Source organism: Orcinus orca, chromosome 9 (assembly GCF_937001465.1).
Source record: "Orcinus orca chromosome 9, mOrcOrc1.1, whole genome shotgun sequence".
Taxonomy (NCBI): domain Eukaryota; kingdom Metazoa; phylum Chordata; class Mammalia; order Artiodactyla; family Delphinidae; genus Orcinus; species Orcinus orca.
In genome coordinates this window covers 22,373,109-22,385,237 of record NC_064567.1, presented here as the reverse complement: position 1 = coordinate 22,385,237, position 12,129 = coordinate 22,373,109, and the positions used below count along the sequence as shown (strand labels likewise).

Below are 12,129 nucleotides of genomic sequence, written 5' to 3'. Positions count from 1 at the left end.
TTGGAGAGAAGTTGGAAGGCAGGCAGCTATACTAATTTAGAGATTGGGAAACAATTCAACTGAAGATGTGTATATATGAATCATTTTATGGTAAAGGAAGTGTTATGTGAAAAGAAGAATGAGGATAAAGCCCATGGGAAAACCAACCTTTAATAAATCTACATTAGCCTACAGAGAGAGATGTAGGACCAAGGTAGGGCTTTACAATGAGATAGAACTGAATATGTTTCTTTAGTCCAGGGGTGCACAAACTATGGCCCATCATCTGTTATTATAAATACAATTTTATTGTACCAGGCCAAGCCCATCCATTTGTGAATTGTTGATGGTGGCTTCTGTGCTGCAATAGCAGAGTTGAGCAGAGCTGCAAAAAAGACTGTGTGGCCCACAAAGCCTAAAATATTTACTTTTTGGCCCTTGGACAAAAGTCCATCCCTACTTCCTACCTCAGTTTCTCCACTTGAAAAACAAAAAGTCCATTATATTTATATTTAAATGCAACAAAAACTTAAAAGGCTCATGAAAGTTGTTAGTATCAAAGCCTTTCATCAACCAATGTATTTCCAATTAAAATCAAGGTTTTAAAGTATACAAAAATTTACAACATATAATTTGAGAATACTGTAGTATTTAAATTCCGAGGCAATTTACTTATTTACATGACTACAAAATAAAGGGAATCCCAAACTTTACCTTATACCCAATTCAGAATGTTACACCACAGTCTACTCCAGAAAATATTCACCACTACAAAAACCTTTGGTAACAGAAGAGATGGCCCACGAAGGAGAATAAATCATCACCATCTCCATCACCACTGCCATCATTTCCAGAACACCTTCCATGTCCAGATACTATGCTGAGCACCTAATGCTTTGTCTCATTCTAACCCTACAATGACGGTACCCATCCATTTTACAGATGAGGAAACTCAGCCTTAGAAAGGTTAAGGCTCATCTCAGGTCACCTAGTAGAGAGTGGGTGGGAGAACCAGTAACTAGTGCAGTCACAATCAGAACCAGGTCTGACCTCAGAGGCTCCACACTTATCCTCAACCCCATACTTTATAGTTTGTTACCTACACCAAGGGAGGTAACATCTGTAAAGGGACAAACGGAACCTGGAAACAACTAGGAACACATATCTGCTTCTCTTACTCCCTTGGAACTCAAAGCAGGTCTTAGAACCCAGGTTGGTATCACAGCGTAAAGAAGGTGAAGCATATCGATTGTCCCAAGGGGCTCTGGCCTTGGAACCATAACCAGGTACAACACTTGTTGCCAGCAGACAATGTATTCTGAGTTCCAAACCACCACCTCACAAATGAACTTTTTAAACAACTCCCTCTCTAAACTGAGGGCAGCCAACACAAGAAATAAAAAGATCTTAGTAAATCAGATATTACAGTAATGTACTCTAAGAGGTAATACAATACACTTAGTGGAAAGAACACGGGTGTTCACTTCAAACCGACCCAGGTTTGAATTCTGGTTTCAACACCAGCCTTATGACAGTAAATTACGTACCTTCTCTGAGTCCACTCCCTCCAGGAAATAAGACCACCCCCTCCTTGCCACGTGGTCTGGGGAAATACCAGTACTACAGTGTGAGTTTAGTGGCTCAGAGTCAGAGAGCCTGAGTTTATCACCCAGCTCTGCAACTTAGTTGGCATGAGACTGGAGCCTAAACCTCAGGTTTCTCATCTGTGAAACAGGAAAAATGACAATAGGATCTACTTATTGGGGTTTTTTGAGGATTAAGCAAGATATCCAAAGTGCTAAAGCACAAGGCCTGGCACACAGTAAACACTCAAAAAACCTTTTTATCAGTTTAAGTTACAGACCAAATGACAAGTCAACTTCCAACCCTCTAGAACAGATCTTTAAGGGAAGCAACATCTTTCCCTGAGGATATGAAATTAACTTTTACAGCTTTATAGGAGTAGTAGTAGAAAAACATTCCCTCCACCCGAAAAAAAAAAAACGGTGGCTTGGCTCCATTTTGTTAATGTCGGGAAGTTTTCTTCATCTCTTGCCTCAAACCTTAAAATAAATATTAAATAATACTATTGGTGCTTTCAGGCAGGCAACGCCCTTAACCTTTAAACAGAACAAGACTCTTTCCCCCCACATATGGTTTTCAGAAAGCCAGGAAGAAACACTGGAAAGGCATCTGTTTAGAAGCAGAACTTTAACTCTTTGTAAAACAGCCTGCCTGCACCTGTGGCCAAAGCAGAAGCAAACAGGCTAAGTGGCCCACGACCCCAGTCTGCCTATCTTTCAAAAGAACTCCCCCTGCCCCCAACACGCAGTCACCTTTAAGTCCCACCCCCAACTCAAAAGCCATAATAGTACTGAGTTCCACAGATTTTTCTTTCAATCATTAGCTCAAGATACAGAAATAGATCACAGGCAATGCAAAGACATTCTATAATAAAAAAAATTCCTTGTCCTTTACAAGCCTTGTAAGTCCATCCAACTAAAATGTGTCTTTCACACCAAGTTCAATTATTAATGACAAGAAATCCATAAAACACTCTGACTCTCAGAAAGCTTTCTCAAATGCACTTTACATTTTCAAATGGCTTATATTCCTGCACCTGTTCATTTTTCTTCAAATGACTTTAGCGATTTTTTTATAGGCAGATAATCACATTTATTTAGTCCAGAACTCTCATACTCTAAACACAAAGTTTCGATGGGCACTATAACTGGCTTAACGTAGAAATCCTCTGCCATTAAATATATCCAGTTCCAAAGGGATCTAAAAAAAATAGGAAAACAGTCTTCAGATATGACACTGGCTTTATCTACTACAGAAATCAACATGCTTAGCTTGGGCTTCCCTGGTGGCACAGTGGTTGAGAATTCACCTGCCAATGCAGGGGACACGGGTTCGAGCCCTGGTCCGGGAAGATCCCATATGCCGCAGAGCAACTAAGCCCACGCACCACAACTACTGAGCCTCTGCTCTAGAGCTCGCAAGCCACAACTACTGAGCCTGCATGCCACAACTACTGAGCCTGCATGCCACAACTACTGAAGCCCGCGTGCCTAGAGCCTGCGCACCGCAACAAGAGAAGCCACTGCAACGAGAAGTCCGCGCACCACAACAAAGAGTAGCCCCCGCTCACCGCAACTAGAGAAAGCCCGTGTGCAGCAATGAAGACCAAATGCAGCCATAAATAAATAAATAAATAAATTTATTAAAAAAAGAAAATGCTCAGCTTATACAGACCTCAACAGATTTGGTTAAATTTCTCAGCCATTTGCTATAGAATATGCACAGTGATCAATGTCCTGGGCTTTCCTCTCATTTTTTCAAAACCATTTATCTATGTTCAACTTCTAACAGAATTTTTTAAAAAGGGAAATCCTCACCAAAAATCAAACCCGGGAACAGAGCCATCCTCTCCAGCACTATGCAACAGTCTAGTTCAGATTATAAACTTCACTTTTGTTTTGAAAGCTAAGAAGTAGCTTTTCTGTTTTAGATTTCATTCCTGGGGAAATGGAAATAGATGCAAGTCTTCAAGGTTATACAGTACACACAGAGAACATCCTATCCACTTGCCTAACATACTCCTAGCATGCTCACAGTTAATGGCCAAACCACCTGCAAAAGTCTCATTTGCTCAGTCTCACATGTTGCCCACGAATTCAAGATTATGCTGTTTCATTTTGTTTATTTTAGAACAGTCACCTTGTATCCAAATGACCCAGCCTACTTCTGCTGCCAAGATGTTAACATGTATTACATTTGCTAGAGGCGGTAAGTAAATACAACAGACCTAGCTCCTACCCCGAGGACAGACCCTCATATCCCTACTCCTTCCCCACCTGTAACTGTGTATGTATGTGTGTTGGAGGCTGGGTGGGTGATTAAGAGATGATGAGGCTGAGAGAATCAACACTGTGGGAGGTTCTGAGAGGAAAGGACACAGGCAGGATGACTGGGCAACACAAACTTCTAGTTCTTTTAATCCCAGGCATGGTCCTCTCCATTAGAGTTCTCCCTGGATTAAGTCCTATACTAATAAAAAGCCCTTTTAGAGATCTCATGGAGGGAACCGGGTATTTTTAGGGTATCAAGCAGCTAGGAAAGACAACTAAGACTTTGAACTGTAAGGTTTAGAAAAGTTCGTTTAAGAATCTACTTGCAAATGATTTTCCTAAATTAAAAATAATATCTATGCAGTACTCAGTGTTGCCCCAGCAACTCAATGAACATACCTCTGAACACTCTCCTTAAAACTAACACAAGTGTGAGATCTGTTACAAGTGCTGACTGTTCTGTGCTAGATGTTTAACATTCATTCTTTTAAGGCAGGGAGTTTTTCAAAATACTGTAACTCTCTCCAACCTGGTCTCTAAAATCGCTTCCATTTAAATTAGGTGCTGGGAGGCCTCAACTTCCATGCCTTAAAGCAAGACAAATACTCCCATGAAAAAGAACTGGCAGCCGAGGAATGCCAAAAGCGGCAAGGACCCCCAAAAGACCTCTCAGATCACCTATACACACACACATACACACAGAGCTGGCTGACAAAAAGCACTCAAGCTTCCTAAAGAAGTTCTTTCAACTACACAATATTTGCTATGATGTAGCGAAAGACATGAAGACTGAAAATTCCTTACAAAAGGCATTGTCCAAAACCACAAATTCTTAAAATTACCATCTCTGTGCAAACCTATACCTATTTGATAACAGAAATAAAATACTGTGAAGACCATCTGCTGTCCCACTTAAAACCAAGGAGCATGGATGAGAGCAAATGCATCATGTGCTACGCTATAATTATTTCTATTTTGGAAAGCAAGTGACCAACTCCAGTTCGAAGGAAAAAATATCAATTTCTATCATCTTTGTTTCAAATGGGCAATAATAAATAAGAGACAAGCTAGAGCATGAGGGGGTGGAGCCTCAGGCACTCCAGGATCATGACGAGTTGCAGCAGGGACAGGGGAGGATGGGGGCGTCGGCTGCTTCTTCTAGACACTAGGGAATGCAGCTGGACCTGGATCCAAAGCAGGCTCTCCATTATCGACTAGGGCTGGAGGACAACACCTGGCTGGAAGACCGAGCAGAGTGCAGAAGGCTGGCCACCCTGTGTCGTTGGATTGGAGAATTTAACCCATTTACACGTAAGCCGTGTGGCTGACAGGGTCTTGGTGCTCCAGTCGGGTGTGAGGCCTGAGCCTCTGAGGTGGGAGAGCCAAGTTAAGGACACTGGACCACCAGAGACCTCCTGGCCCCATGTAATATCAAGCGATGGGAACTCTCCCAGAGATCTCTGTCTCAATGCTAAGACCCAGTGCCACTCAATGACCAGCAAGTCCACTGCTGGACACCTCATGACAAACAACTAGCAAGACAGGAACACAACCGCACCCATTAGCAGAGAGGCTGCCCCAAATCATAATAAGTTCACAGACACCCCAAAACACACCACCAGATGCAGTCCTGCCCACCAGAAAGATCCAGGCTCATCCACCAGAACACAGGCACCAGTCCCCTCCACCAGGAAGCCTACACAACCCGGTGAAGCAACCTTACCCACTGGGGGCGGACACCAAAAACAACAGAACTACAAACCTGCAGCCTGCAAAAAGGAGACCCCAAACACAGTAAGTTAAGCAAAGTGAGAAGACAGAGAAATACACAGCAGATGAAGCAGCAAGGTAAAAACCCACCAGTCCAAACAAATGAAGAGGAAATAGGCAGTCTACCTGAAAACGAATTCAGAGTAATGATAGTAAAGATGATCCAAAATCTTGGAAATAGAATGGAGAAAATACAAGAAACGTTTAACAAGGACCTAGAAGAACTCAGGAGCAAACAAACAATGATGAACAACACAATAAATGAAATTAAAAATTCTCTAGAAGCAGTCAACAGCAGAATAACTAAGGCAGAAGAATGGATAAATGATGTGGAAGATAAAATATGTAAATAACTACCACAGAGCAGAATAAAGAAAAAAGAATGAAAAGAAATGAGGACAGTCCCAGAGACCTCTGGGACAACATTAAACGCACCAACATTCCAATTACAGGGGTCCCAGAAGAAGAAGAGAAAAAGAAAGGGACTGAGAAAATATTTGAAGAGATTATACTTGAAAACTTCCCTAATACAGGAAAGGAAATAGTCAAGTCCAGGAAGCACAGAGAGCCCCATACAGGATAAATCCAAGGAGAAACACACCAAGACACATATTAATCAAATTATCAAAAATTAAATACAAAGAAAAAATATTAAAAGCAGCAAGGGAAAAGCAACAAATAACATACAAGGGAGTCCCCATAAGGTTAACAGCTGATCTTTCAGCAGAAACTCTGCAAGCCAGAAGGGAGTGGCAGGACATATTTAAAGTGATGAAAGGGAAAAACCTACAATCAAGATTACTCTACCCAGCAAGGATCTCATTCAGATTCGATGGAGAAATTAAAACCTTTAGAGACAAGCAAAAGCTAAGAGAATCCAGCACCACCAAACCAGCTTTACAACAAATGCTAAAGCAACTTCTCTAGGCAGGAAACACAAGAGAAGGAAAAGACCTACAATAACAAACCCAAAACAATTAAGAAAATGGTAATAGGAACATACATATCGATAATTACCTTAAATGTAAATGGATTAAATGCTCCAACCAAAAGACACAGACTGGCTGAATGGATACAAAAACAAAACCTGTGTATATGCTGTCTACAAGAGATCCACTTCAGACCTAGGGACACATAAAGACTCAAAGTGAGCGGATGGAAAAAGATATTCCATGCAAATGGAAATCAAAAGAAAGCTGGAGTAGCAATTCTCATATCAAACACAACAGACTTTAAAATAAAGACTATTACAAGAGACAAAGAAGAACACTACATAATGATCAATCCAAGAAGAAGATATAACAATTGGAAATATTTATGCGCCAACATAGGAGCACCTCAATACATAAGGCAAATGCTAACAACCATAAAAGGGGAAATCAACAGTAACACAATAGTAGGGGACTTTAATATCCCACTTTCACCAATGGACAGATCATCCAAAATGAAAATAAATAAGGAAACACAAGCTTTAAATGACACATTAAACAACATGGACTTGACTGATATTTATAGGACATTCCATCCAAAAACAACAGAGTACACTTTCTTCTCAAGTGCTCATGGGAACATTCCCCAGGATAGATCATATCTTGGGTCACAAATCAAGCCTTGGTAAATTTAAGAAAACTGAAATCATATCAAGCATCTTTTCCAACCACAACACTATGAGACTAGAAATCAATTACAGGAAAAAAACTGTAAAAAATACAAACACATGGAGGCTAAACAATACGCTACTAAATAACCAGGAGATCACTGAAGAAATCAAAGAGGAAATCAAAAAATACCTAGAAACAAATGACAACAAAAACACAACACAAAACCTATGGGATGCAGCAAAAGCAGTTCTAAGTGGGAAGTTTATAGCAATACAATCCTACCTCAAGAAACAAGAAAAATCTCAAATAAACAACCTAAACTTACACCTAAAGCAATTAGAGAAAGATGAACCAAAAAAACCCAAAGTTAGCAGAAGGAAAGAAATCATAAAGATCAGATCAGAAATAAATGAAAAAGAAATGAAGGAAACAATAGCAAAGATCAAGAAAACTAAAAGCTGGTTCTTTGAGAAGATAAACAAAATTGATAAACCATTAGCCAGACTCACCAAGAAAAAAAGGGAGAAGACTCAAATCAACAGAATTAGAAATGAAAAAGGAGAAGTAACAAATGACACTGCAGAAATACAAAGGATCATGAGATTACTACAAGCAACTATATGCCAATAAAATGGACAACCTGGAAGAAATGGACAAATTCTTAGAAAAGCACAACCTTCCAAGACTGAACCAGGAAGAAATAGAAAATATAAACAGACCAATCACAAGCACTGAAATTGAAACTGTGATTAAAAATCTTCCAACAAACAAAAGCCTCAGACTAGATGGCTTCACAGGCGAACTCTATCAAACATTTAGAGAAGAGCTAACACCTATCCTTCTCAAACTCTTCCAAAATACAGCAGAGGGAGGAACACTCCCAAACTCATTCTACGAGGCCACCATCACCCTGATATCAAAACCAGACCAAGATGCCACAAAAAAAGAAAACTACAGGCCAATATCACTGATGAACACAGATGCAAAAATCCTCAACAAAATACTAGCAAACAGAATCCAACAGCACATTAAAAGGATCATACACCATGATCAAGTGGGGTTTATCCCAGGAATGCAAGGATTCTTCAACATATACAAATCAATCAACGTAATACACCACATTAACAAACTGAAGGAGAAAAACCATATGATCATCTCAACAGATGCAGAAAAATCTTTTGACAAAATTCAACACCCATTTATGATAAAAAACCCTCCAGAAAGTAGGCATAGAGGGAACTTTCCTCAACATAATAAAGGTCACATATGACAAACCCACAGCTAACATCGTTCTCAATGGTGAAAAACTGAAACCATTTCCACTAAGATCAGGAACAAGACAAGGCTGCCCACTCTCACCGCTCTTATTCAACATAGTTTTAGAAGTTTTAGCCACAGCAATCAAAGAAGAAAAAGAAATAAAAGGAATACAAATCGGAAACAAGTAAAACTGTCACTGTTTGCAGATGACATAATACTATACATAGAGAATCTTAAAGATGCTACCAGAAAACTACTAGAGCTAATCAATGAATTTGGTAAAGTAGCAGGATACAAAATTAATGCACAGAAATCTCTTGCATTCCTATACACTAATGATGAAAAATCTCAAAGAGAAACTAAGGAAACACTCCCATTTACCATTGGAACAAAAAGAATAAAATACCTAGGAATAAACCTACCTAAGGAGACAAAAGACCTGTATGCAGAAAACTATAAGACACTGATGAAAGAAATCAAAGATGATACAAACAGATGGAGAGCTATACCATGTTCTTGGATTGGAAGAATCAACACTGTGAAAATGACTCTACTACCCAAAGCAATCTACAGATTCAATGCAATCCCTATCAAACTACCAATGGCATTTTTCACAGAGCTAGAGCAAAAAATTTCACAATTTGTATGTAAACACAAAGACCCCAAATAGCCAAAGCAATCCTGAGAAAGAAAAATGGAGCTGGAGGAATCAGGCTCCCTGACTTCAGACTATACTACAAAGCTACAGTAATCAAGACAGTATGGTACTGGCACAAAAACAGAAATATAGATCAATGGAACAGGAGAGAAAGCCCAGAGATAAACCCACGCACATATGGTCACCTTATCTTTGAGAAAGGAGGCAAGAATATACAATGAAGAAAAGATAGCCTCTTCAGTAAGTGATGCTGCGAAAAGTGGACAGCTACATGTAAAAGAAATGAAATTAGAACACTCCCTAACACCATACACAAAAATAAACTCAAAATGGATTAAAGACCTAAATGTAAGGCCAGACACTTTCAAACTCTTAGAGGAAAACATAGGCAGAACACCCCATGACATAAATCACGGCAAGATCCTTTCTGACCCACCTCCTAGAGAAATGGAAATAAAAACAAAAGCAAACAAATGGGACCTAATGAAACTAAAAGCTTTTGCACAGCAAAGGAAACCATAAACAAGACAAAAAGACAACCTTCAGAATGGGAGAAAATATTTGCAAACGAAGCAACTGACAAAGGATTAATCTCCAAAATATACAAGCAGCTCATGCAGCTCAGTATCAAAAAAAAAAAACAAAACCCAATCCAAAAACAGGTAGAAGACCTAAACAGACATTTCTCCAAAGACGACATACAGATTGCCAACAAACACATGAAAGGATGCTCAACATCACTCATCATTAGAGAAATGCAAACCAAAACTACAATGAGGTATCACCTCACACCGGTCAGAATGGCCATCATCAAAAAAATCTACAAACAATAAATGCTGGCGAGGGTGTGGAGAAAAGGAAACCCTCTTGCACTGTGGGTGGGAATGTAAATTGATACAGCCACTATGGAGAACAGCATGCAGGTTCCTTAAAAAACTAAAAATAGAACTACCATATGACCCAGCAATCCCACTACTCGGCATATACCCTGAGAAAACCGTAATTCAAAAGGAGTCATGTACCACAATGTTCATTGCAGCACTATTTACAATAGCCAGGACATGGAAGCAACCTAAGTGTCCATTGACACATGAATGGATAAAGAAGGTGGGGCACAAATATATACAATGGAACTTTACTCAGCCATAAAAAGAAACGAAATTGAGTTATCTGCAGTGAGATGGATGGACCTAGAGTCTGTCATACAGAATGAAGTAAGTCAGAAAGAGAAAAACAAATACCATATGCTAACACATATATATGGAATCTAAAAAAAAAAAAAAAAAAAAAAAAATGTGGTTCTGGAGAACCTAAGGGCAGGACAGGAATAAAGGCGCAGACATAGAGAATGGACTCGAGGACACGGGGAGGGGGAAGGGTAAGCTGGGAAGAAGTGAGAGAGTGGCATAGACATATATACACCACCAAATGTAAAATAGATAGCTGGTGGGAAGCAGCCACATAGCACAGGGAGATCAGCTCCGTGCTTTGTGACCACCTAGAGGGGTAGGATAAGGAGGGTGGGAGGGAGACGCAAGAGGGAGGAGTTATCGGGATATATGTATACATATAGCTGATTCACTTTGTTATACAGCAGAAACTAACACAACATTGTAAAGCAATTATACTCCAATAAAGATCTTAAAAAAAAAAAGAGACAAGCTAATGAGTTTGAAACTGAAATTAAAACAAAAACTAGATTAACTTTTAAAATACACAAATTCATTTCTAGACTTAAAAAAATCTCCTGCTAATACCCTGCGCTTAAAACTTTCACCAGTGACTATGGATGCCTGCAGTACTTAACTCCTTCAGCCTGCCCATACGTCTGCAGATTCTCCTCTGCCTCTCCCTTGGCCTCCCAATGCTGGGACCCTACGCACAGTCATTAACACTAAGTTCTTTGAATGATGTGGTTTTACAGCTCTATTCCTTTGCCTAGTTCCCTCCTCTCCACGTGTAATGTCCTTCAACTGTTATGTGCTGTCTGAAAATGCCTACTCACCTTTCAAGACCAAGGTCAAGCTTCATCCCTCGCAACAAAAATACCCAAGTGGGCTGCAAATTGCCCCTTCCTCTGTGTCCCTCTGCTACTCATAGATCGACAAAGTTCACCTCTCTCTCCTAGAACAGAGAAGCCATGTCTCACTTGTCTTGGTAGCATCTTTCCTGCTTTGCAGAAGGTCTGACAGAGAAAAGGCACTCAAAATATTTGATTAGAAACAGGCTGAGAAAACATTAGGATACCATAACACATTCATTAGACTGGCAAACATTAGAAAGCTAGACAAGTGCTGGTGTGGATATGAGTAAACAGAAAGTCTCACATGCTGCTGAAATGTAAAGCCTGGTACGACCACTTCGAAGAGTAATGTTTTCATCTCTAGCAAAGCTGAAGATGTGCACCATTAAGACCAGCAATTCTACTTCAGGTTAAATACACTGGGCCATTATTTGTCAAAAGTAGAGCATGATTAGCATTTTTTCAGAGAGATATCTCAAGGGTGTATGCCTAAACTTTTTTTCAGAGTAAATATTATTATAAAAGTAAAATTTCTGTGTGTGTGTGTGTGTGTGTATATATATATATATATGGTGTGTGTGTGTGTGTATATATATATATATATATATGCTGTGTCTCACTGTAAAGTATATTTCTTATTGTGTCCAATGAACAAAAAAGTCTAAAAACACTGTCGTAGAGAAACACATATGTGCTCAAAAAGACATTCATAAATGTTCTTTACAGCACTATATATAATGGTGAAAATCAGGAAATAACCTAAATGAAAATTAACAAAATGGATAAGTAAAATGTGGTATATGCATGTAACTTTTACAAACGAATTAAAAATGAGTTACAAATGGAGAGCACCAGAGATGCATGGCTCCCCCTGACCATCACGACAGCAATAAGAGTACCAACAAGAATGATGATTAGTAATAAACGGTATAATGGAAAAAAAAATGAGTTACAAATGAAGTAGATCTACTTCTATCAACATCA

At 39.4% G+C, this 12,129-nt stretch overlaps 1 protein-coding gene across 3 annotated transcripts in view; it reads right to left on the bottom strand.

The window, feature by feature from the left end:
• The window catches only part of UBE2H (ubiquitin conjugating enzyme E2 H), a 101,147-nt gene that overhangs the window by 66,221 nt on the left and 22,797 nt on the right, over window positions 1–12,129 (bottom strand). The window contains exon 1 of one of the 3 annotated variants that reach the window (XM_049714513.1): window positions 11,128–11,666. The exons of the other annotated variants lie outside the window; for them this stretch is intronic. Within the exon in view, the coding sequence (XP_049570470.1) occupies window positions 11,128–11,153 (26 nt within the window). The 5' untranslated portion in view covers window positions 11,154–11,666. Of the gene's footprint in view, window positions 1–11,127; window positions 11,667–12,129 lie in introns of those variants that run through there. 3 annotated transcript variants of the gene reach the window in all.